Below are 21,125 nucleotides of genomic sequence, written 5' to 3'. Positions count from 1 at the left end.
CTGGTGTTTTGAAAGTTATTCTCACATATTTCTATAGATGCACAACAAAAAATTTTTAATTTTATCAATCCTTTTAAGTAAAAAGTTTACTTTGATTCTTTCTTTCATGAGTTTTAATTCAGACATCCAGAGGTAGCTGTATCATCCATGCTTTGAGAAAATATTTACTATTAATTCACCACAAGATTACTGGCTCAAACCCACCAGCTGCTCTCAGGAGAGTAAAATAGGTTATGGGCTCTAGTTGAGATTTATAGCCTGAGAAATCACTATGGGGCAGAATCAATTCTGTGGCTTTGGTTTTGGTTTTCATTTAAAAGTAATTTATCTTAATTATGGCCTAACAGTTGAATAATATACTAGAATATTGGAGGCACCATTCACAGAAAGCTTTTTTAAAAAATCGTCTTACCCCACCTTTTGCCTTTGGGTTAGGGTGTATAGAGAATTTCTGAGAATTGGATAATTGCCTGGGGGGCAGGAGGGGTGGTGAGGGGGAAACAACCTTTTTTTAAAAAATTCTTAATCCTAACCAGGTGCCATTTTGTACTAGAATGAACCCATTCCTTCATATGTCTGTGTTTTCGCGTTTTTAGAAAATTCAGCCAGAATCTAGTTGCTCAGCTTTGGTATTTTGTGAAATGTGTTTACTTCGGATTATCTGCCTACCAAATTCGCTGTGGCTACCCAACAAGAGTCCTTGGAAATTTTCTCACAAAGAGTTACAACTATGTCAATCTCTTCTTGTTTCAAGGGTAAGTCCATTCTACAGTGTTCCCTCCCCTCTACCCGTGAGGCTGACAAGGTCCATCCTGGGGAGAAATGGAAACAGAAGGGATGCAGATATGAAGCAATTCACGTGCAGTATTTGGCAAGAGAATAGCCAGGCTGCTTTAAGCACATTTCTGGGTGCAGTTGGCACGACGTTGTTCCAAGACCCTCCACAGGTTCTGGTTTTTGTGTCCCGTATGATTGCTGTGATGATATTTTAAACAAAAATCAAAGACACAGGAACCACACATCAATAAACGCACGTCCATGCATGACCGACCTCCAGAGTACTTGCACTCTGGAATATTCCAAAACATTTGGTCAGTGTGATGTCAGTTAAGTGTATTCACCACAGAAGAGTGCTTATCCCACATAATACCAAGTGGAATATTATTCCTGAGATTAAATTCGTTAAGAACTCAGAACAGGCATATTTATTCTCCCGCCTGGTGATTTGACGTAAGCCTCTTCTTCCTGTTTCCTGGGGAGCGATGGAATGATATAAAAGGTGTGGCTGTGGTCCCACTGGCCCCTTCATAGGGAAGAGGTTCGCCACAGTGCAGCCCACAGATGCTGAGTAATGCTTCACATAGTGCCATCCCGTGTCCAAGTGGACATCTTCTCCAGGGGTTATCGTTCATCCAACAGATTTCTGGGTCTTGATCCAAACAGCTGTGAGGGGCCGGAGACTGGCCGTGGCTCTCAAGCCTGCGAGAAGCTTTGTGGCAGGCAAAAAGAGAGAGTGTGTTCTCTCAGTTCCCAGAGGGGCCTCCCAAGCCATCCCCAACTGAAATACAAGTGGTTCGGTCAGTCATGCTGACCTTGAAAAGCCCATTGCTGTTGGAGCTACAGTCTAGAGCCAAGCATATTCACACCCCCACGAGCTGGCTTTCCCACATCTTTCAGTGATCATGTCTGTCTGTAATCTTCCCTAGCACATTCTACAGCAAAACCACCACTCTACCAATGTGAACAGTTGGCAATAATCCTGTGCCCCATCGAGTCTCATGACACACAAATAAATGTTAAAAACCAAGTCCAGCTCAAAATGTATTTGAACAAGAAATAGCAGTTTGTTAAGATCAGTAAAGGGGGAAAGCATTTACAATCCTAATCCGAGTGTGCAGGCGTTACGCCCCTGTGTGTCATTCTGTGCACAGGATTCGAGTACAGTGTTGTGCTCCTCGTCTGCCTTGACTTTAGGAGTCACTTGGGCTATTTCCTGAGTCATGAAAGCTAACCGAATTCCCAGACACATCAACCTTGTGACCATCCTCGCCTGGCTGTCTAACATGGTGTGCTTCCTCTCAGGTTCCGCCTTGTTCCATTCTTGACAGAACTGAGGGCTGTGATGGACTGGGTGTGGACAGACACCACCCTGAGCCTCTCTAGCTGGATTTGTGTGGAGGACATATACGCTCACATATTCATCCTGAAGTGTTGGCGAGAATCAGAAAAAGTAAGGAACCAAGAAAAGTGCCTATATTCTTGTTTGTTTCTCCTTGAAAGGGCCGCTTTTAAGATGAGTGTGAAGTTTTGTGAATCTTAAGCCCGAATAAATCAAGGCAAATACAACAAATGACTAAGACCTACAAATGTCCTGTCAATTGCCAAACCACTTGCGGTGTGACTTTCAGACTCCCTGCTGTGTTCTCAGCAACATCATCCGGGTACCTTCTTTGGGAAATGGAACCTCTCTTAGGAAGAAGAAATGCCATATTTCTGTGTAGCCCCGCTCTCCGTAAGAGCCCATGTGGAAGCAGGAAGGATTGTAGTTTGGTGAGGGAATGTAGGCACCAGGGGTTTGGAGTCCTGTCTGCCCTCTGGGTCACACTTAGTGAAGGAGAGAGGATTTAAGCTCTACTTAAAGGAAATTGAAGTGCAAACATTTGTTTATTCTTCCAGGTTTAATAGATGGACAGAATTGCTATTCTCGAATGGCTATTTCAAAGTTTAACAAATGTAATAGTAGTAAAAATACCCCCAAAAAATACTAGGCCAAGTGGTGTGAAGTGCCTGTACTCTCATTTTTATACTACCCACTCTGAAAGTCCTTTCACACAATCACGAGTGGTTTCCGAAGCTTCCCTGTCGGGTGGCCCATGTTACTGCGGCCTCGGTGTCTCTGTGGGTGGAAATTAAGCTTGTTTGTAGCAAAGTTGAACGTGCTGTCCTGACTTCTGAGGAAACCACGAGCTGGTGGACCTGGACCAGGAGGTGGATGTGATCACACTGTGCGATCACACCCTATCAGAGGGACACTGAAGTGAGCCACCAGGGCGGCGAAGGAAAGCTTGACCTGTGAGGAGAAGTCTTTGGTCTGATGTAGAAAAATGAGATGGAGACCTAAATAATAGTTGTGTGGGGCTATTTGAAATATGGACAACGAAAGGATTAGAATCGACTTGTGAGAGTCAAGACTGAGTTAAAATGAGCAGGGGAAGCTCTTAGGGGGGTCATGGGACAGAAGAGACGGCTCAGAATTGGCTCCCTTAAGAGACGGTCACCAAGAGATACCCGGGACATAGAGGAGCAGAGAGAGGAGAATTCGTATCATAAAACCTCTGGCTGAAAAGTCTCCAGTCTCCTCTCAGGTCCTGGAGTGATGCATTCCGCAAATATTATATCAGTAACCGACCGCTGCTGACAAACTACTGAGACAATGGAAAGTATTGGTTTGAAAGCATCACTGTCTTATTTGGTTCTCAGTGGCCCGTAGCTGACTCAGGTGCACGGCTCTTGGCTAGAATCCCTCTCCATGAAGGCAGTCATGCTCAGGGCAGCCAGCTGGATGTCTCCTCGCCGTGGCAGCACATTCCAGAGCACAGAGAAAGACCGTGAACTGTCCCCTCACAATAACATTCACCCCTTTCTGCTGCAAAGCACATCAAAAGGAAAGGCTGGCATGAAATGTTCAGAAAACTTGGTGGGAGAGGTAATAAAGTCCGGCTGCTGAGGTCAGGACTACAGAACTGAGAAACATTTTGAGAACTTTTTCTTGTTTGTGCAGTCGACCATAACATTTATGGAGCACGTCCTAGTGCTCGAAGCTCAGGGCTGACATGGACTAACGATCCGAACATGCCGTGTTCTCTGCTTTCACGGAATGAGCAGTGCACTGGGAGTAACGTGCTCAGTAAATAACCACACAGACTCGTGACCCATGGACAGGGAGAGAAGATGCTCTGAGAGTGTCCCCTGAAGGAGGGCTAAGGGCTGCTCCTGGAATATGCGAGGGAGGAGCTCAGAGCTGACAGAAGAAAGCCTTTAACAGGAGGGAGCATTTACATTTGTCCCTGAATCCTTTGCCCCAGCCATGTCTCCATTAATCTGCTTTCACAGGCAATTCAGGAGGAGATTTTCCTATCTTTACATCCTGTCCCAAGTTTCTTATTTGTGCATCTCCTCTCCAATGTGTAGATTTCAATGTAGACAGCTCTTTCTCCAGAGGCCTTTTCCAACCCTCGTTTGGGGTCACACCTTTCCCGAGGGGTCCCAGCAGTGCTGTGGTCTTCAACAATCTAGTGCTTGTCCCGTCATTCTTATCCATGAAAGGCTCTGTGGTACAAGCGTGTCCAACTGGAATGTATTCCGGGAATCCAGGGATGATCAAGAAAACAAAGAAAAGGAACGGCATGATCGCCTCCATGGAGTCAGGAAACGGCAACATTTGATAAGATCCAATGCCCTTTCTTGATGAAAACCCTAAAAGAATCCAGATTGGTTTGGAAGAACAGTTCCTCTGGGCATACATGAACAGCCAATGTTATACTCAATGGGCAAGATGAAGAGCTTACCCTTTGCAGTCAGGAACCAGCCAAGGATGTCTGCTCTCACCAATTCTCTTCAGCATGATATTAGAAGTTCCTTGGAGAGCAATAAAAAAAGAAAAAGGGTGTCAAAGAGATACCTGGAAGGGGAATTAACAAACAATTCCATTCATAATAACAGGTAAGCGAGTCAAATGCCTAAGTATAAATCTTACAAGGGACATGAAGGATTTATACAGTGAAACTATAAGATGCTGCTGAACGAGGGAGTTAGATAAGACAGTGGCCTAATTAGACCCTCCATTTGGCCCTGGTGCAACAAAGACCCAAGAAACCAAGTGAAACGGATGCAGGCGATAATCCTAGTACTCTGAATGGAAAAGATGAAATTAAAAATCAAGAATTATATCACGTGTTGATTGGAAGAATAAGCTGTATAAAAGCAACAATAAGGAGACATGTGAGCAGAGGAGCTCTGCCCCCTGGGGTGGCAGGGCGTGATCATTTTTGGAACATTGCAGGCAGTAGTCCTGAGTGAGGATCACAGGAAGGCACCTTTGTGGAGCTCCAGTAAGACAGAAACGCGATGTAGACAAACCTGGAGTGAAGCAAGGTGAGCATAAAGAAAGTGCAAGAAGTCTAGAGACTCAGCCACAGAGCAGGCATGAAGCCCATTACTAGGGATGTAGCCAATCATCCGTAAGTCCCTGTAGGGGTTGGGGGCTCAAACGGAGGGCAAGGCATGTGGGGTGTTGTCTGGAGCCACTGTGCTCCAGAGATTCCTCTTCCCTCCCTGGTGTTCAAGTAGAGCAGAAACCAGGTACCTGACTGCTTTGCCCACAGGTGCACCAATGCTCATGCAGGTGACTGTCAACTGGAGAAGTGTGCCCTTTCTCTTGCCCTCAGAGCCTTCTGTGACTAGTGGTGTCGGCCCCGCCCCAACTCACCCAGTGTTTCATGATGCCCCCACAGCTACCCCTTTGCTGTTTTGACCTCTTAGTGGCCCATGGCATACTCCCATGGACTGTGACTGCACTTTTACCTTCACCACCGCCCTCACCCTGAAGTTGGGGTGGGCTTGTCATCCTAGTTCCTGAGCAAGCAGAGCAGAATCAAGATGAGCACGAGCCTCTTGGTGCAAAGTCCCTGCCTCCTCTCGTCTGTGAGTCACCAGTTTGCACTTTTCACACTCTGTTGCAGAGGTACCCCCAGCCCCGGGGGCAGAAGAAGAAGAAGGCGGTGAAGTACGGCATGGGCGGCATGATCATTGTCCTGCTGATTTGCATCGTGTGGTTTCCTCTTCTCTTCATGTCCTTGATCAAGTCCGTTGCTGGGGTGATCAACCAGCCCCTGGATGTCTCCGTCACAATCACCCTGGGAGGCTACCAGGTAATGAAAGGGGTGACGCTCAGTGCGGACACCTGGTGTTTTGCTTCCCGTGTCACCCACCTACTTAGTACTGCAAGAGTAACCTCCTGCGTGATGTGCAGTTAGGTTTTCGGGACTCCATTATTCTATCTAAATTTGGACCTTTTGGCAAGTACTCCTATGTTGTGAAGCTGTTAGATGCACCCTGTGAACAACAGAACAAAACACCGCCCGGTCATATGGACCATATGAACTAAGGTAGGAAAGACTATGAAGGCATATCTCTGCCCTGGTGTTGAGTACAGGGTGATCCCTTTTCAAAAGATAGCTCTTTGGCCAGTTGTCACAAGGGCAGTTAGTCGACTATGCAGTTATACGATGCAAATACGTCTCAGTTCATCCAGATTCAGAGGAGACTCCAGAACCACTGACAGTACCATGCACCTTTCTTTTCCAGCCTATTTTCACCATGAGTGCCCAGCAAAGCCAGCTGAAAGTGATGAACAAAACCATGTTTGGAAAATTTATGGGTTCTTTTTCTAAGGACACAGTAAGTAAATGCATATGGCGGCTCTCTACTGAAGACCTTTCACCTGGGTGAGCTAAGGAATTGTTGTATTATCGATTACTTTGCCAATGGCCGAGGGGGTGGGGGTGGGGGGAAAGGAGAGCTTTTTAGCACTTAGCACACATAGTCAGGGGGTTCCTCACTATTAACCGGTTTGAGCACCTGGAAAGTTATCGCGAAACTATTAGATATAAATTTGCTAAACATAATTTTAATTCAGAATATGGTAACATAAGCTCAACAGATACGATTTCACAGTACACTTACTGTGGGAATCTATCCTAAGGCAGCAAGTCAGTATATGACAAAACGACATGTAGGTGTTTTGTATGAAAACATTCTCGTAAAAATTGGAAGCATCTTGAAGATTCATCAAATGGGCACTAATCACATTAACTACGGTGGCAATGAGGACAGGGCACTGGCTGCCCTACAGTGGTCATTGCGGGAGAAGGCAGGGCTTACACATTCTCTGTCCTTAGATGCTATGGTGTATAAAGAGGAGTCCTGGTTGCTCAGTGGCTGGGGTACTAACCATGAGGTCAGCAGTTTGAAACGACCTGCCACTTCCCAGGACAAAGATGACGTTTTCTACTCCTGTAAAGGTTGAGTCTTGGAAACCCACGGGGACAGTTCTAGCCTGTCTTTACAGGGCTTTTGTGAGTCAGCATCGACTGTATGGCAATGAGATTGAGTGGTAGTGTAGAAATACTTTCCTGATGACGTGTAGTGTAAAATTAAAATCATAGTATTTTATAAATTATATGATAATTCCTTAAGATAAAACAGTGATTTGGTAGGTGGTATTATCATTTTCTCTACATCCCAAACATTTCATGGGATAACATTATTTTCATAATTAGACTTTGTTTTGTAAATAACGCGCTTTATTCAGAGAAAACGATCAGATGCGGTTCTCTTTTGTAAGTTACCAGCACATAGTTCACACTGTCAAAAGTAACCTTGAAGATGACTGGGGCTACTGTGTCCTGCTGGATTAAATTTTGTCTGTTACATTAGAGGAACGCTCGGCTCCCCAGAAGTTGATAATTGTCCTACTTATTAAAGAGTGGAAATGCTCCCATAACGTCTGAGTTTTCCTCTTTCCGTTGAAGAGATTCCGCAGTTTATTTGGTGGTGGCAACACTTAGGCTACAGTGAAGCCATGAGACTAATAGTTGCCCCGCCTGTGGGAAGGCAGTGAGAACTGGTGCACAGGATGCTCAGGATAATCCATTAGATAATGTTTCCTTTCATAGGAAATGCTTTCCATACGGTCAGTTGAAAGGTAGAGTAATTGCTTTCTTTATGCAGCATTGTCTGTGATGTCTGTGTGTCTGTGACGTCTGTGTGTCTGTGTCCATGCAGGGTGCTATGCAATTTCTGGAAAATTATGAAAACGAAGATGTCACAGTAGCAGAGCTGGAAGGAAACTCAAACTCCTTGTGGACCATCAGCCCTCCCAGTAAGAAGAAAATGATGGAAGAACTCCGGAACCCCAGTAGTAGCTTCTCTGTTGTTTTTTCGTGGAGTATTCAAAGGTAGTTACCACATTTCCATGAACCATCTCTCCCTTTGCCCAATCTAAGCCTGGGGCAGAAGGGTGGAAGGCTATCAAATGAGCAAAATTAGATTAATATGTATTTTATTTTCATTGTTATAACAATGGGAAGTTTCCATTTTAAGTTAATTTTTTGTATATCAAATAATAAATTGATCAGTAACTATGTACAAAAAATAAAAATACTAAGGACTTCTTAGAATTCCTTTATTCTACTAATATTAATGTTTAAAGTGAAGCTAGCAATCAGTTCCATGGACCAGAGAGAGACAGAGGGAAAAACCATGATTCTGGGTAAATTGTACCGTTTCCTTTAAAAGTTCAAGTTTGAGCTTAAGAATGAAGAACTTGCAGCATCCATAAACCAGACATTCGCTGTAATCCCTCCAACAGATCTGTTCCAAGATCAATTCGATAGTTGATAGTGCTCAAAGGGGGAGGGTTGAGGAAGATTGCTTCCCACCACACCCCACCCCTTGGCTAGCCTGCAGCCACTGCGTCCAACTTCCCTTGTTCATAAAAAGCATATCTTAGAAAAGTTTGTTTCCAGAGGTTACATATCAAAATCCAGTATTTTTTGATGAAGCAGGAGACCCCCAGCACGATGGGCCAGTTGAATGCCTTAGTTTCCTATCTCACCCTCTGATGCCTCCATCTTGAAAGCGAGCGCACTGGGGCAGTGAGGTAACAGGTTCACTTGAATCATGGTAGCACATTCTTAGTTGGCATTGGCTCTGGTAAGTGCAAAAGAAAGCCTTCTACAAAGTCTAGCGAGAACAGGAAACACTAATTATTTTGAATGGGTTGTTTAGAGTTTAAAGAATTCCCTATAAAATTATACTTTTCTCCCTTTAAATGTTCCAAATGCTTCTTGTCAAGTTTACATTATCTGGCCAAAATCTTACAGTGCCTTCTATTTGAAGAGGCACAAAAACAAAACCCCACAAATTGTTAAAAAAAAAAACATTTAAAAATGTTCAGATGAAACATTTTCTTTGTTGTACTTTTTAAAATTTTACTTCTGGTGAAAATGTGCATAATAAAACCAAACTCATTCTGCTTCTAAGACATGATCAGTCACATGTGTTACATTCTTCACATTGTGTCCACACTCTCATTATTGCCACTCGAGGTACTTCACTTCAACATCCTTGCTCTCTCGACTCCCCGCCTCCCACTCCACCCCAGCCATCTCAGTTATACTTTGCTCTAGCATAGCTGTTGATTCTTTGGTGTTATATCATGAGTTTTTTTCATTTTATTTTGTTTTTGTCCTTCTAAAGCAGGGGTCCTCAAACTTTTTAAACAGGGAGCCAGTTCACTGTCCCTCAGACTGTTGGAGGGCCGGACAATAGTTAAAAAAAAAAAACTATGAACAAATCCCTGTGCACACTGCACCTTTTTTTTTAAGGGTGGAGACAGACCCAGTCACGGACATGGCAGCCTGCTGGGTCCTTGGCTTTACTAGTTTCCAGCCCATCGGTTCAGAAAGTTGGAGAGGGTGAGGCAGGAGAGGGTGAGGCCGCCATCAGGAGCTCTGAATGTACTCTCCCGGGGCAGGCGTGGCAGGTACAGACTGTGGGACAAGACCTCCCAGGCCCCGTGGGGGACTGGTAGGAAGACCATGGACCAGTGGCTGCTCTCTCACACAGATGGAGACCTGGGGCTCAGGGGCTGTGCCATGGCCCGCATGCCCCAGCAGGTCACAGACCATCAGTGGCCTGGTGAGCCTGGAAGGATTTGACCAGAGCGAGTCATGCAGTGACCCGGCTGGAGTCGCCGACTGGGACATGGCCTTGTAGTGGTTGCATCTGCTCACTTAATTTAGGGATTAGCATGGCCTTGGTGAGCCCCTTTGGGAATTGGGGCTCAGAGGGTGAGACCAGACAGGCAGGGAGGGGCCGCCAGGCTGAGGAGAGAAGCCAAGCGTGTTACGCCTTTCAAGACACAGATACCCTAAGACCAGAGTCCCAGCCTCAAGCCTCAAAAGCCAAGATGAACCAGCCCTGGGCCCCATCCTGGCACAGGGGGGAGGGTCCTCAGGAAACAGCCCCCCCCCTCCAGTCCTCCCTGTCTGAAGGTCAGTAGGCTGTAGTTCTAAAGGGGGTGACCAATGCCTGGGGCTGCTTGGGGTTGGGCTGCCTGCTTACTTCCCCTGGGAGGCAGATGTGCTGCCTTTAGGGATGAACTTCAGGGAGCGGCTGAATATTCAGAAGCGGGACTGCCCCCGCTTGGGGCCATCATTGTGGAACTCGTGGCCAAGCCCGTGGCCACATTGACCGCAGGACACCTTAAAGGCATCAGGCTGATTGTGCTCCCACGCTGTCATCGTGGACCATCTCCGGTGACAAGTGCTTGTACTTGGAGCGGCTGGAGAATGGCTCTTAGCCCCACTTGGCACACACAGAGACAGCAGGTTCACAGTGATTCTGGAAAACGTCGCCCCCCCCTCCCCACCCCGGAGAAGCTGCAGGAAGACATAGTGCTACCAGGTTCCCGTCCACTCTCACACTCCGACAGCTCCGAGTACACCGACCCCACCGCACAGATCTTATTTTGAAGTAAAAAAACAAAACAGGCAAAAACACCCGGTGGACCAGATAAATGTCCTTGGCGGGCCACATGTGGCCCGCAGGCCATAGTTTGAGGACCCTTGTTCTAAAGAAATGCAATGCTCACGAACAACAACCCTTACTCCATGCGTTTAGCTATCACTTGGTTAAAGGTGCCTTCAGAAGATAGCTTCAATGTATGATTCGAAGAGTAATTCAGGGTCATAGTCTTAAGGACTCTTTCAGCTTCAATACGGCCAGCAGATCTGGATTCATTAAGACTTGGAAGTTCAAATACATTTCCTCCTCTTTTATCAGGATTCATCTACTGTGCTCCTGATCTGAACGTTCAACAGTGGTAGCCAAGAATTGCCTGATTCTTCTCAGGAAGAGGAGGAGGCAGTGGTTTGTGTAGTCTGTTAGCCGTATAGTCAATTTGCTTCACTGATTCTTGGGTTTCCTTATCTCTGTTTTTCCAAAAGAAGACAGATGAATAGTTGTATCTTAGATGACTACTTTTAACATTTTAAGGCCTCAGACACTTATCAATATACTGGGAAGTAGAAAAAGTTTATGAACTATGTTATATCAATTGATTACCATATATACTCGTGTATAAGTCAAGTTTTTCAGCACAAAATTGTGCTGAAAAACTGGGTTTCGGCTTATACATGGGTCAGTGGTACCCCAGCGAGGTATAACAGCTCGCTGCCCCCCCACTCCGGAGGTAACAGGATGGGTGCCCGTTATCTCGCGGGTGATGGCCATTTCCCCACTTTTCATTCAAAGCCCCACTGACACTTCAGGGCTTTGAATGTTTGTTCACTCACATCTAACTAATCAGAGCCATCCTATGACGTGTATCTTTGAATAAGCCTTTTAAAGACCATGTGCGAAGGATGTGGCATGAATGGATGTCATCTGGTCAAGCCCGACTAACAAAAGGAGGAAATCTCATGAAGCCTGACATAGAGTTAATAGCAAAGTGGGTTCGAGATACATGGGAAGACATTCCAGAAGACATGGTGTGACATGTCTTCCAGAAATGTAGTATTAGTAATGCTATGGATGGCAGTGAAGACTGCGCTTTGTATGAAAATGACAGCAGTGGTGGTGATGACGGCGATCTCAGTGAGGACAGCGTCTATGATGACCTCACACCAGCTGAAGCTCTGCATTGGGATACGGATGATGATGAGGAATCCAGTTTTGAAGGATTTTAACTCTTTACATTTTAGCTTGGTTGCTGATTGAGCTCGGGGAATAGTGTTCTTACGGTATCATTGTTGATACCTTCTTGTTTTTGTTGACCTATTTTCCACTTACTGTTCTCGTTTACTAATGTTAAATGATTTGTTGTCCTTTTATTTGTTTTTTATTTAAACTAAATATTTAAATACATGACCCCACTGATGTCTCAATTTTTAGTAATTTTATTTTCATTTGTTTTGATTATTGAAACTCACCAATAGCTTCTGCATTTTCCACCCTAGGCTTATACTTGAGTCAATCCGTTTTTCTGGTTTCCCAGGTAATAATTAGGTTCCTCGGCTTATACTCGGGTCAGCTTATATTAGAGTATATACGGTAGATTCTTGTTGACATGTTACATCAGGCATGCTGTGTGAACTTTACCCATATTTATTGACTCCATCTTTTCTATTTCTATAAAGAAAAGGTGTCCACCTAGAGATCACTTCTCCATACCCCTACCCCACACCTGGTAACTCCTAATGAATATTATTTTTGTTTGTTTAATTTTTGACCTATTTGTGTCATTTCATAATGGTAAGAACATGTAATATTTGTGTGTGGGGTGTTTTGTTTTTCATTGTTTTTTAACTGACTTGCTTTGCTCAACCTAATGTGCTTCAGTTTCGCATGTGCTGTAAATTGTTTTGAGAATGCATTTCTCTGTATCACTGAGTACTATTTTATGATACGTGTGTGCCACATTTTACATATCATTCAACTATTAATGGGCTTCTATCTTTTTGCTACGGTGAATAGCTGTCTTGAACATAGGTGTGTCATGCCTAGGACATGTACCAAGGAATGGAATTACTAGATTATATGGCAACTTCACTTCTAGAATTTTGAGGAGTCACCAGAGTGCCTGCCATGGTGGCTGTACCATCTTATAATCCTACCATCTGACAAAGAGTTCAGTGTTCCACATCCCCTCCAACATGTGTTATTTTCGTTGTTTTTTTTAATCTTATCCATTACAGTGTGAATGAAATGGTATCTCATCATGGTTTTAATTTGCATTTCTTTGATGGCTAATGATATTAAGCATCTTTGCACGTGTCTGTTGGCCATTTGAATATCCTCTTCTATAAAGTAACTGTTTACATCATTTGCCTACTTTTTGATTGGGTGGACATTCTGTTAAACTCATAGATTCTATTAGTCGCCATGGAGATTGGCCTCATGTGGTTGATCTGAGAAGGCATTTAAAATTCATACTGGAGCACCAAATCCAGTCTACCCTGGTCTGTAGCTCAGCCTGCTCAAGGTCATCTCTAATGGAAACGGCGGTCTCCCTGAGTTTGTTGACTTGTCTTCAATGCTGGACTTAGAGATGAGGGTAAAGGAAATGTTGGGATGGATGGCAGTGGCCTCAGTGACAGCATAGTGACAGTCATCACCTTTAGAATTATTAATTTTGAGTCTCTTCCGGACATCTTCAAAGCCACAAATCCTGATTTTTCTTTCCGTTTTTCCTCCACAGAAATATGACTCTGGGTGCAAAAGCAGAAATAGCCACAGATAAGCTTTCTTTTCCTCTTAAAAACATCACTCGAGAGAACATAGCCAAAATGATAGCTGGAAATGACTCAGAAAGCTCAAACACACCCGTGTAAGTTGATTTTTCCTTGTTCGTATTGTGCTTTAGGATTGCCGTGTACAAACACCTTGTGCATGAAATGCAGTTTCTGTCTGTCTAGTCCTGCGCCGTCGTCACCATCATTGTGCTTGACCTATTGCTGCAGCCACCCTGTCAACCCATCGGAGGGCTTCCTCCTTGGTACCGAGCATGACCTCGTTCCCCAAGGGCTGGGCGCCTGCATTCAAAGCATGTGCCACAAAGTCCCACCAGCCTCACTTCAAGGGAGCATCCCGGCTGTACTTCTTAAACAGCAATATTTTTTTCATTCTTCTATAAGCCAATGGTAGAGCTAATGTTCTTTTCCTTAATTCAAAGGCATCCGCTTTTCTGTCAGTTTACATATTCATTGTCCAGCATTTAGTTGACGGTGAATACCAAAGTTATTGAGAGACTGCCATGGTTTGGGCCAGGCATAGATTTCCAGCCTAGAAAACACTGTGTAGCAGTTCTACTCTGCCACATGGTGTCTCCGCGTTTCCAACTGCGTTCCATGGCGCCTTCCAGCAACATCAAAGTGGGAAGGGCTTAGAATGATCATCGAACCTCCCACCATTCGTTCTCGATGAGAGCACAGATCTAGGAAAACATAAAAATATACTCGAGTTCACTAAGCTCTGCGGTGACAGCAGTGGAGAGTAAGGTCCAGGCAGGCAGTATGTTTCTTCCCACACACTCTTTGCACTAGATCATTTCATCCAGTCCGCAGAATTATGTTCCATCCTACAGCTTAAAGTTAGAATAGTGCTCAGTACTTGTGATCATGGTTACAGGACCCAACAAGAACGGCAAATCTTGGGCTTCAAAAAAGTGAGGTGTGGAAAATACCTACAGAGTGCTTTCAGTCTTTCTCAGCTTGTGTGCTGAGATTGTATATACATCTGGGTCCAGGTAATTGCCTGGGGAATGTATCCAGCTTCAGAGAATTTTGATTGTACTGAAAATTCATAAAGTAAGATTGTGTGATTCAGTGGTAAAATGATCTCCTTCCTGTGGATCCCTAACTGAGGTGTTTTGTGCAGAGACACTTTCCAGAGCTTCCAGCCTGAGACGAAAATCCTGGGGATCAACTTCGGAATATTAGTCACTGGAAGCCTAATATATTGCAAGAGTTCAATCCCCAACCAATCGTGCAGACAGCAAGACTGGGCAGCATTTCATTCTTTTGTGCTTGGATTGAATTGGACATTGATTTTATGATAGCTAGCAATAGCAACAACTTATGTAGATATATGAGAACTTTAATAATTTTTAAATTCAAAAATAGCAAAAAGAACATCAACTTTAGATTGGTTAAACAAATTAATCACATCTTTTTTTTCTCCTAATGCACAGGACTATAGAGAAGATCTACCCATATTATGTGAAAGCACCTAGTGACTCTAACTCAAAACCGATAAAGCAACTTTTACCTGGTAAGAATGACCGGTAACTATTTGGGGTGCCTATCAATCATACTTTTAGTCACTCTTTACATTTCCAACCTTTGTCAAGTTCTCTTCCAGTGATCTCTCCCTGTGTGGTATGGCTTGCAAGAATCATAAACCCTGCCTACCTTCACTGAGAGTGTCAGTTACCTAGGAACCAAACATTTAATTTTCTTCTTCTCATTGATGTAGAACCCGATTGACTGAGAATAGTTTTAGTGACTTAAATTATTGATAAATCAGTCTTCTTATTTGTTTCTACTAGCAACTATATCTTTTGCAGAATTATTCTGATATTAAATATATTGACTCCTTACAAGAATAACAATAAAATAATAGCGTGAAATATACATGAATGTTCAGCAGTTCAACTTGAATTGTCCACTTCCGTTGTAGCAGGGATGACAGAAGATTATTACTTTGGGATTATTTTAGTTTTCAAGGTTTTTGGCTTGACGCATTCTTATTCAGTCAAATCCACATTAAAAGCCATTGCTCTGGAAGGCCTCATGAGTCATACCAACCAGAAATGATCTCTTCAATAGATCTTGTCAATGCCCTTCCTAGGGTAGTAGCCATATACCCAGAAATTGATGATCATGACATTTTCCCCATAGAGATAAGGAACTCTATCATATGCAATTTTGTAATCCCCCTTGTAACTATGAGAGCAGTGGTTTTTAACCTGTGGGTCATGACCCCTATGGGAGTCAAGCGACCCTTTCACAGGGGTCACCTAAGATCATCGGAGAACACATATTTCTGATGGTCTTAGGAACTGAGACTCCGCTCCTCTATCCATCTCTGCCCACGTGCAGATACACCCACATACGAGTACCCAGCATGAAGACTGTTACCCATGCTACGCCATGCTTCAAGACAACATTTTATTTATTTGTCATAAGAAATAAATATTTCACAATATAAAATTACATATTGTTTTTGTGATTAATCACTATGCTTTAATTATGTTCAATTTGTAACAATGAAAATACATCCTACAAGAAGCACACCAGCCTGTGTGATCACAAGGTGTAGAAGGGACCAGGTATCAGACATCAAAGAACAAAATATCATATCAGTGCCCACCTTCCTGATAGGATCACTGAAGACAAATGTATGTATAAGCAAATGTGGTGAAGAAAGCTCATGGTGCCCAGCTATCAAAAGATATAGTATCTATGGTCTTAAAGGTTTGTAGATAATCAAGCGGACATCTAGCTCGGAAGCAACAAAGCCCACATGGAAGAAGCACACCAGCCTGTGTCGAAGGGATGAGGTATCAGGCATCAAAGAACAAAAAAATAGTATCATTGTAAATGAGGGTGAGTGCAGAGTGGAGACCCAAAGCCCATTTGTAGGCAACTGGATACCCCTTTACTGAAGAGTCACGGAGAGGAGACGAGCCAATCAGGTTGCAGGGTAGTAATGATGAAACATACAACTTTCCTCTACTTCTTAAATGCTTCCGACCCCCCCCCCCACTATCATGAACCCAATTCTACCGTACAAATCTGGCTAGACCAGAGGATGTACATTGGTACAGATAGGAAACTGTGAACACGGGGAGTCCAGGACAGATGACTCCTTCAGGAGCAGTGTTGAGAGTGGCAATACCTGGAGGGTGGAGGGAAGGTGGGTTGAAAAGGGGGAACTGACTACAAGGATCTACATATAACCTCCTCCCTGGGGGATGGAAAACAAAAAAGTGGGTGAAGGGCGATGTCGGATATGACAAAATAATAATAATTTATAAGTTATCAATGGTTCATGAGGAAGGGGGAAGCAGGGAAGGAGGGGGTAAATGAGGAGGTGATATTAAGGGCCCAACTAGAAGGCAAATGTTTTGAGAACTATGATGGCAACCAATGTACAAATGTGCTTGACACAATGGATGGATGAATTGTGATAAGAATTGTATGAGCCCCCAATAAAATGATTTTTTAAAAGAAAAGAAAATACATTGTGCATATGAGATATTTACAATTCATAACAGTAGCAAAATGACAGTTATGAAGTTGCAACAAAAATAATTTTATGGTTTGGGGTCACTACAACATGAGGAACTGTATTAAAGGGTCATGGTACTAGGAAAGTCGAGAACCACTGTAATAGAGAGTCTTCCTCTTATTAAATACTGGCAATAAAAATGAATCAGCCATTTCGATCAAAAGTCGGAATTTAGGTTTTTATAGTTTCCATTTCGCTGTTTGGAATTACCAGCACAAATTTCAAAGGGTGGATCTTCAACTTTCTCCTGGTAAGTTGTCCACCAGGAGCATACAGCTGTAATGCATGGAATCTCGTCTGAAAAAGAGAAACCTCACACAGAGGTCCTGGCCCGTTCACGTTGTCTTCCTGGCTGTCTGCCCTCTTCACCCGGGAGCCGTGTGCCATCGATAGTAAGCAAGGTTTGTCAGCTGAGAACGGCTGCGGGTGTGCTCTGAATTCTCCAGATAACTTGTTTTCTTTATCTTTTCTTTCTGCAGAAAGTAATTTCATGGATATCACCATCATTTTGTCCAGAGACAATACAACTGACTCAAACAGTGAGTGGTGGGTTCTCGACCTGGCTGGTAAAAGAATATTCCCCCAGGACACTCCAGCCTTAGAGCTAATTGTCTTCAATGACAAAGTCAGTCCCCCTAGTCTTGGTTTCCTGGCTGGCTATGGGTAAGGACTCATTTCACAATTTACAGTTACAAGAATGTATCGTAGTTATGTATGGATGGGAAGCCTTTTATATTCTTAGGATTGTGAATTTTGTATTAGAATTCATATTTTTGGGGTTCATTTTAAAAATTGATAAACTAGAGTCCCAAAGAGTTCAAAGTGTTTGTATGTGTCTATAGTGAGGACAGGGCTAAAAACCACATTCTCTTGTTTCCTTACTGCACATTTTGTTGTTGTTGCATGGTTTAATGTTATTAAGTGTCTAAATTTAGAAAGAGCATGGAGTTATCTCTTTTTGTTTCTTTTCTGAAACTTATATATATGGTCAATTCTCCACCACATTTTATAACAGGTTAGATCTTACCAGATAACCACATTCTAAGGCTAAAATCTATGCCCATGATTGCCGAGAATTGATGTCACCAGAAGTAATTTTCCATTCGGTATTTTATTTTCAAAAATTATATTTTTGTGATACATTAAAAAATATTCAGGACACAAGTGTGTTAAAGTGAAAAGAGTTAGTGGTGGAAAAGTACTTATAGTACAATCAAATTTCCATCATGCATATTATAATTTCTGTAAATAATATGTCCAATAAAACTATTATTACTGATTGTTTTCAAATATAAGATTGAAAATTGTGTTTTATTGTTCAAGTCTTATTATTCTAATCTGTATATATTTTAACAATTAATATTAATTTATTTTTTAATCCAGAAAATAGTTACTGTTTCACCAGAGGGGGATATTTTAAGTTGTGAAAGTTTATTGTATCTTCCATCATAGCATTTAATGGAAAATGCTACTTTTGTTTTATTTTAGAAGTAGCCTATTAACCATATTTTGCTGCTACAAAAAATTTCTGTTCATTTTTTTTCCTTTAGTATCATGGGACTATATGCTTCGGTTGTCCTTGTGATTGGAAAGTTTGTCCGTGAATTCTTCAGTGGGATTTCTCACTCCATCATGTTTGAAGAGCTTCCAAATGTGGATCGAATTTTGAAGTTGTGCACAGATATTTTTTTAGTCCGAGAGACAGGGGAACTGGAACTGGAGGAAGATCTCTACGCTAAACTAATATTCCTGTACCGTTCGCCAGAAACCATGATCAAATGGACTAGAGAAAAAGCAGATTGACACCCTTGGACTGCAAATATGTGAATTTTCAAAAAAGCACAATATTCTCATAAGAGCTAAGCATTTTCTAGTTCAATGGAAATGGCTTCTCTTCTGACCGGTGGCCAAAGGAATTCCCTTCCTTTTGACACAAAAGCTACCTTGCAAGTTAAGGCTCTGCTGAAGTTCTTTGTAATTCCATTTCTCTGGAATCAGGGTTGCTGGCTTTGGTTTAGTCAACAGGATCTTGCGTTCCGATTGCCTGCAGAAGGAACCCCTTGTGGCCCTCTTCTGCAAAGAAAGAAGACAGAGGAGCCCTGAGAGGGAAATGCACCCCGTGTTTCACTCTGCTGAAGATAGGCCGTTCTGAAACGATACCATCAGAGAATCTACAGCGCTGCATCTGCAAATGGAAAGCTGCAGATGCATGAGCCTGCAGCGCATCTCTAACCCGAACAGCAATAGGGGGCTGAGCACTCCTGGGGAGGGAAGAGAAGGGTCAGAAACCTTTCAGAATGCCAATGGAAGTAAAAGCCTCACTCTAAGCAAAAAGATAAAATTACTGCCTTATCTGAAGACTAGTTAGATATCTTTCCATTAAATACCAGTGACTTCTCAGGAAACATAAGATCAGCAAAACAGCTATGTAGATAACTGGCTTGTGAATGCCCAGCTAGTGACTTTCTTCAACGACAGGAATGGTTCTACTTCAGAGAGTTACTATCCCTCACGAAACACAGACGTGAGACGCCCGCGCAAACCAAAGGGAAAGAAACGCAACCGCCCCCGTTGCATTTGGAAGACTGACTCTGTAACTCTTTAATAACTGAAGTCATTATTGCTCTCCTGCCTTTTCCCCACCCGTCAACATGCTTTTCCCGTGTCGATGATTTAAGGCAAAGATTTTTCCAGTATTTGACAGTTTCCTTCCTATTTTTCAGGTATAACACAGAGTTTACATATTCCAATTCACATTTTTACATCTGAGACGGGTTTTTTAAGTTCATAATTATGAAAGAAATCTGTATATTGAGCTTGGGGAAATAAAAATGGCCTTTTCTTAAATTATTATTATTGATAATACCACATCTTCATGGAATAATAATGTAGCATGAAAAATTTATGATTGAAATGTAGTTTTCATTCCATATAAAAGCAGTTTCTGAGAAGATTCATTGAATGGGCTAGAATGATAAAAATTATACTATGTAATGTTGGTGCAGGACTGACTTCAAATAAACCACATGTCGCAAAAACATTTTCATATATCCTTTATTCTGCCTTTTTCATGAAAGATTTTCAATAGAGCATCCAGGATATGAAAAACATCCGTGGAGATGTAGAAGCTACTTCGTGTTGATTGTGTTGTTCTTCGCATTTGGGTGAACTATGTGAACAATGCAAGGAAGAGCTACTAGATAACAGATTGCTTTTCTAGAGGAAGCGATTATGAATGTTGGCCTTTAAAACAGCAGCGTTCACATGGTGTTCAGGGATTCCAGAACCTTGTTCTGCGTTTCTTCTCATGCTGTGAAAGCCAGAGCACCTTGCACCCACCCTGGACCTCCCAGTCATTGTGAAGGCAGGCTCAGACCACTTTTTTTTTTTTACATTTTATTTTATTTTTTTAATTTTAACAATTTATTGGGGCTCATACAATTCTTATCACAGTTCATACATATACATACATCAATTGTATAAAGCACATCTGTACGGCAGGCTCAGACCTCTTTAAGGAAACTCTGCAGAGGGCAGAGTGATTCCTCTGTCGTAGGAAGAATCATCATGCATATTTCTGGTGTGTTTATAAAAGTAAACACAAGGAATTTAACTGAGGGTGAATTATTTGGGAAAGAATAGGAAATGCTCACCGTAAGAAAACACAAAGGGCAGTAGATGCAATTGAAATTGAAATATTTTCTTAGAATGGAAATATTTCTAGGAAAAGGATTTCCGGCAGTCAAGGATAAAGCTCCCTGAGGCAGCTGAGGGTAAATGTAGAAAGCAAGCTTGCTGTCCTAAGAAAGCAAGCCTCTGGGGGAGATGCACTGAGAGGGAGGGCAAGGCACAGTGGTGGGGATTCCAGCACGATGCCTGGCTCTGTCACTTTGGTCAAGCAAGTTCTGGGTACGTCAAGTCATCTGCCCAAGAGCCTTTTGCTAACAGCATGAAGGGACTAGCAAACATTAGCCAACAATTGTCTAAACTTCAAATGTGCCCTTCCCTGCCCAAGTCGACACTCCAGCACATTACACCTCCTTTCGGTGGGTAGGAAGTGCCATGAAGACGTGCTTGGGAGTGGGCTCTCAGGAGGGATCCTGGTACACCAAGAAGCTGAGTATGTGGCAGAGGCTTTGTCCTAAGGCAGATGCCACTGAATTTCAGAAAATTCCACAGAGCCCAGACACCAGGTGGTCCTCAGTTAT

At 42.9% G+C, this 21,125-nt stretch overlaps 1 protein-coding gene across 1 annotated transcript in view; it reads left to right on the top strand.

The window, feature by feature from the left end:
- The window catches only part of PIEZO2 (piezo type mechanosensitive ion channel component 2), a 535,104-nt gene extending 515,182 nt beyond the window's left edge, over window positions 1–19,922 (top strand). The window contains exons 44-52 of the mRNA XM_075529992.1: window positions 597–755; window positions 2,083–2,230; window positions 5,742–5,930; window positions 6,367–6,459; window positions 7,846–8,018; window positions 13,325–13,453; window positions 14,816–14,895; window positions 17,397–17,580; window positions 18,468–19,922. Of these exons, the coding sequence (XP_075386107.1) occupies window positions 597–755; window positions 2,083–2,230; window positions 5,742–5,930; window positions 6,367–6,459; window positions 7,846–8,018; window positions 13,325–13,453; window positions 14,816–14,895; window positions 17,397–17,580; window positions 18,468–18,720 (1,408 nt within the window). The 3' untranslated portion in view covers window positions 18,721–19,922. The remainder of the gene's footprint in view (window positions 1–596; window positions 756–2,082; window positions 2,231–5,741; window positions 5,931–6,366; window positions 6,460–7,845; window positions 8,019–13,324; window positions 13,454–14,815; window positions 14,896–17,396; window positions 17,581–18,467) is intronic.
- The last annotated feature ends 1,203 nt before the right edge of the window (window positions 19,923–21,125 follow it).

The sequence above is a fragment of the Tenrec ecaudatus genome, chromosome 13 (assembly GCF_050624435.1).
Source record: "Tenrec ecaudatus isolate mTenEca1 chromosome 13, mTenEca1.hap1, whole genome shotgun sequence".
NCBI lineage: Eukaryota > Metazoa > Chordata > Mammalia > Afrosoricida > Tenrecidae > Tenrec > Tenrec ecaudatus.
Note: the sequence above shows the minus strand (reverse complement) of the source record. Positions and strands in the feature narration are given on the sequence as shown.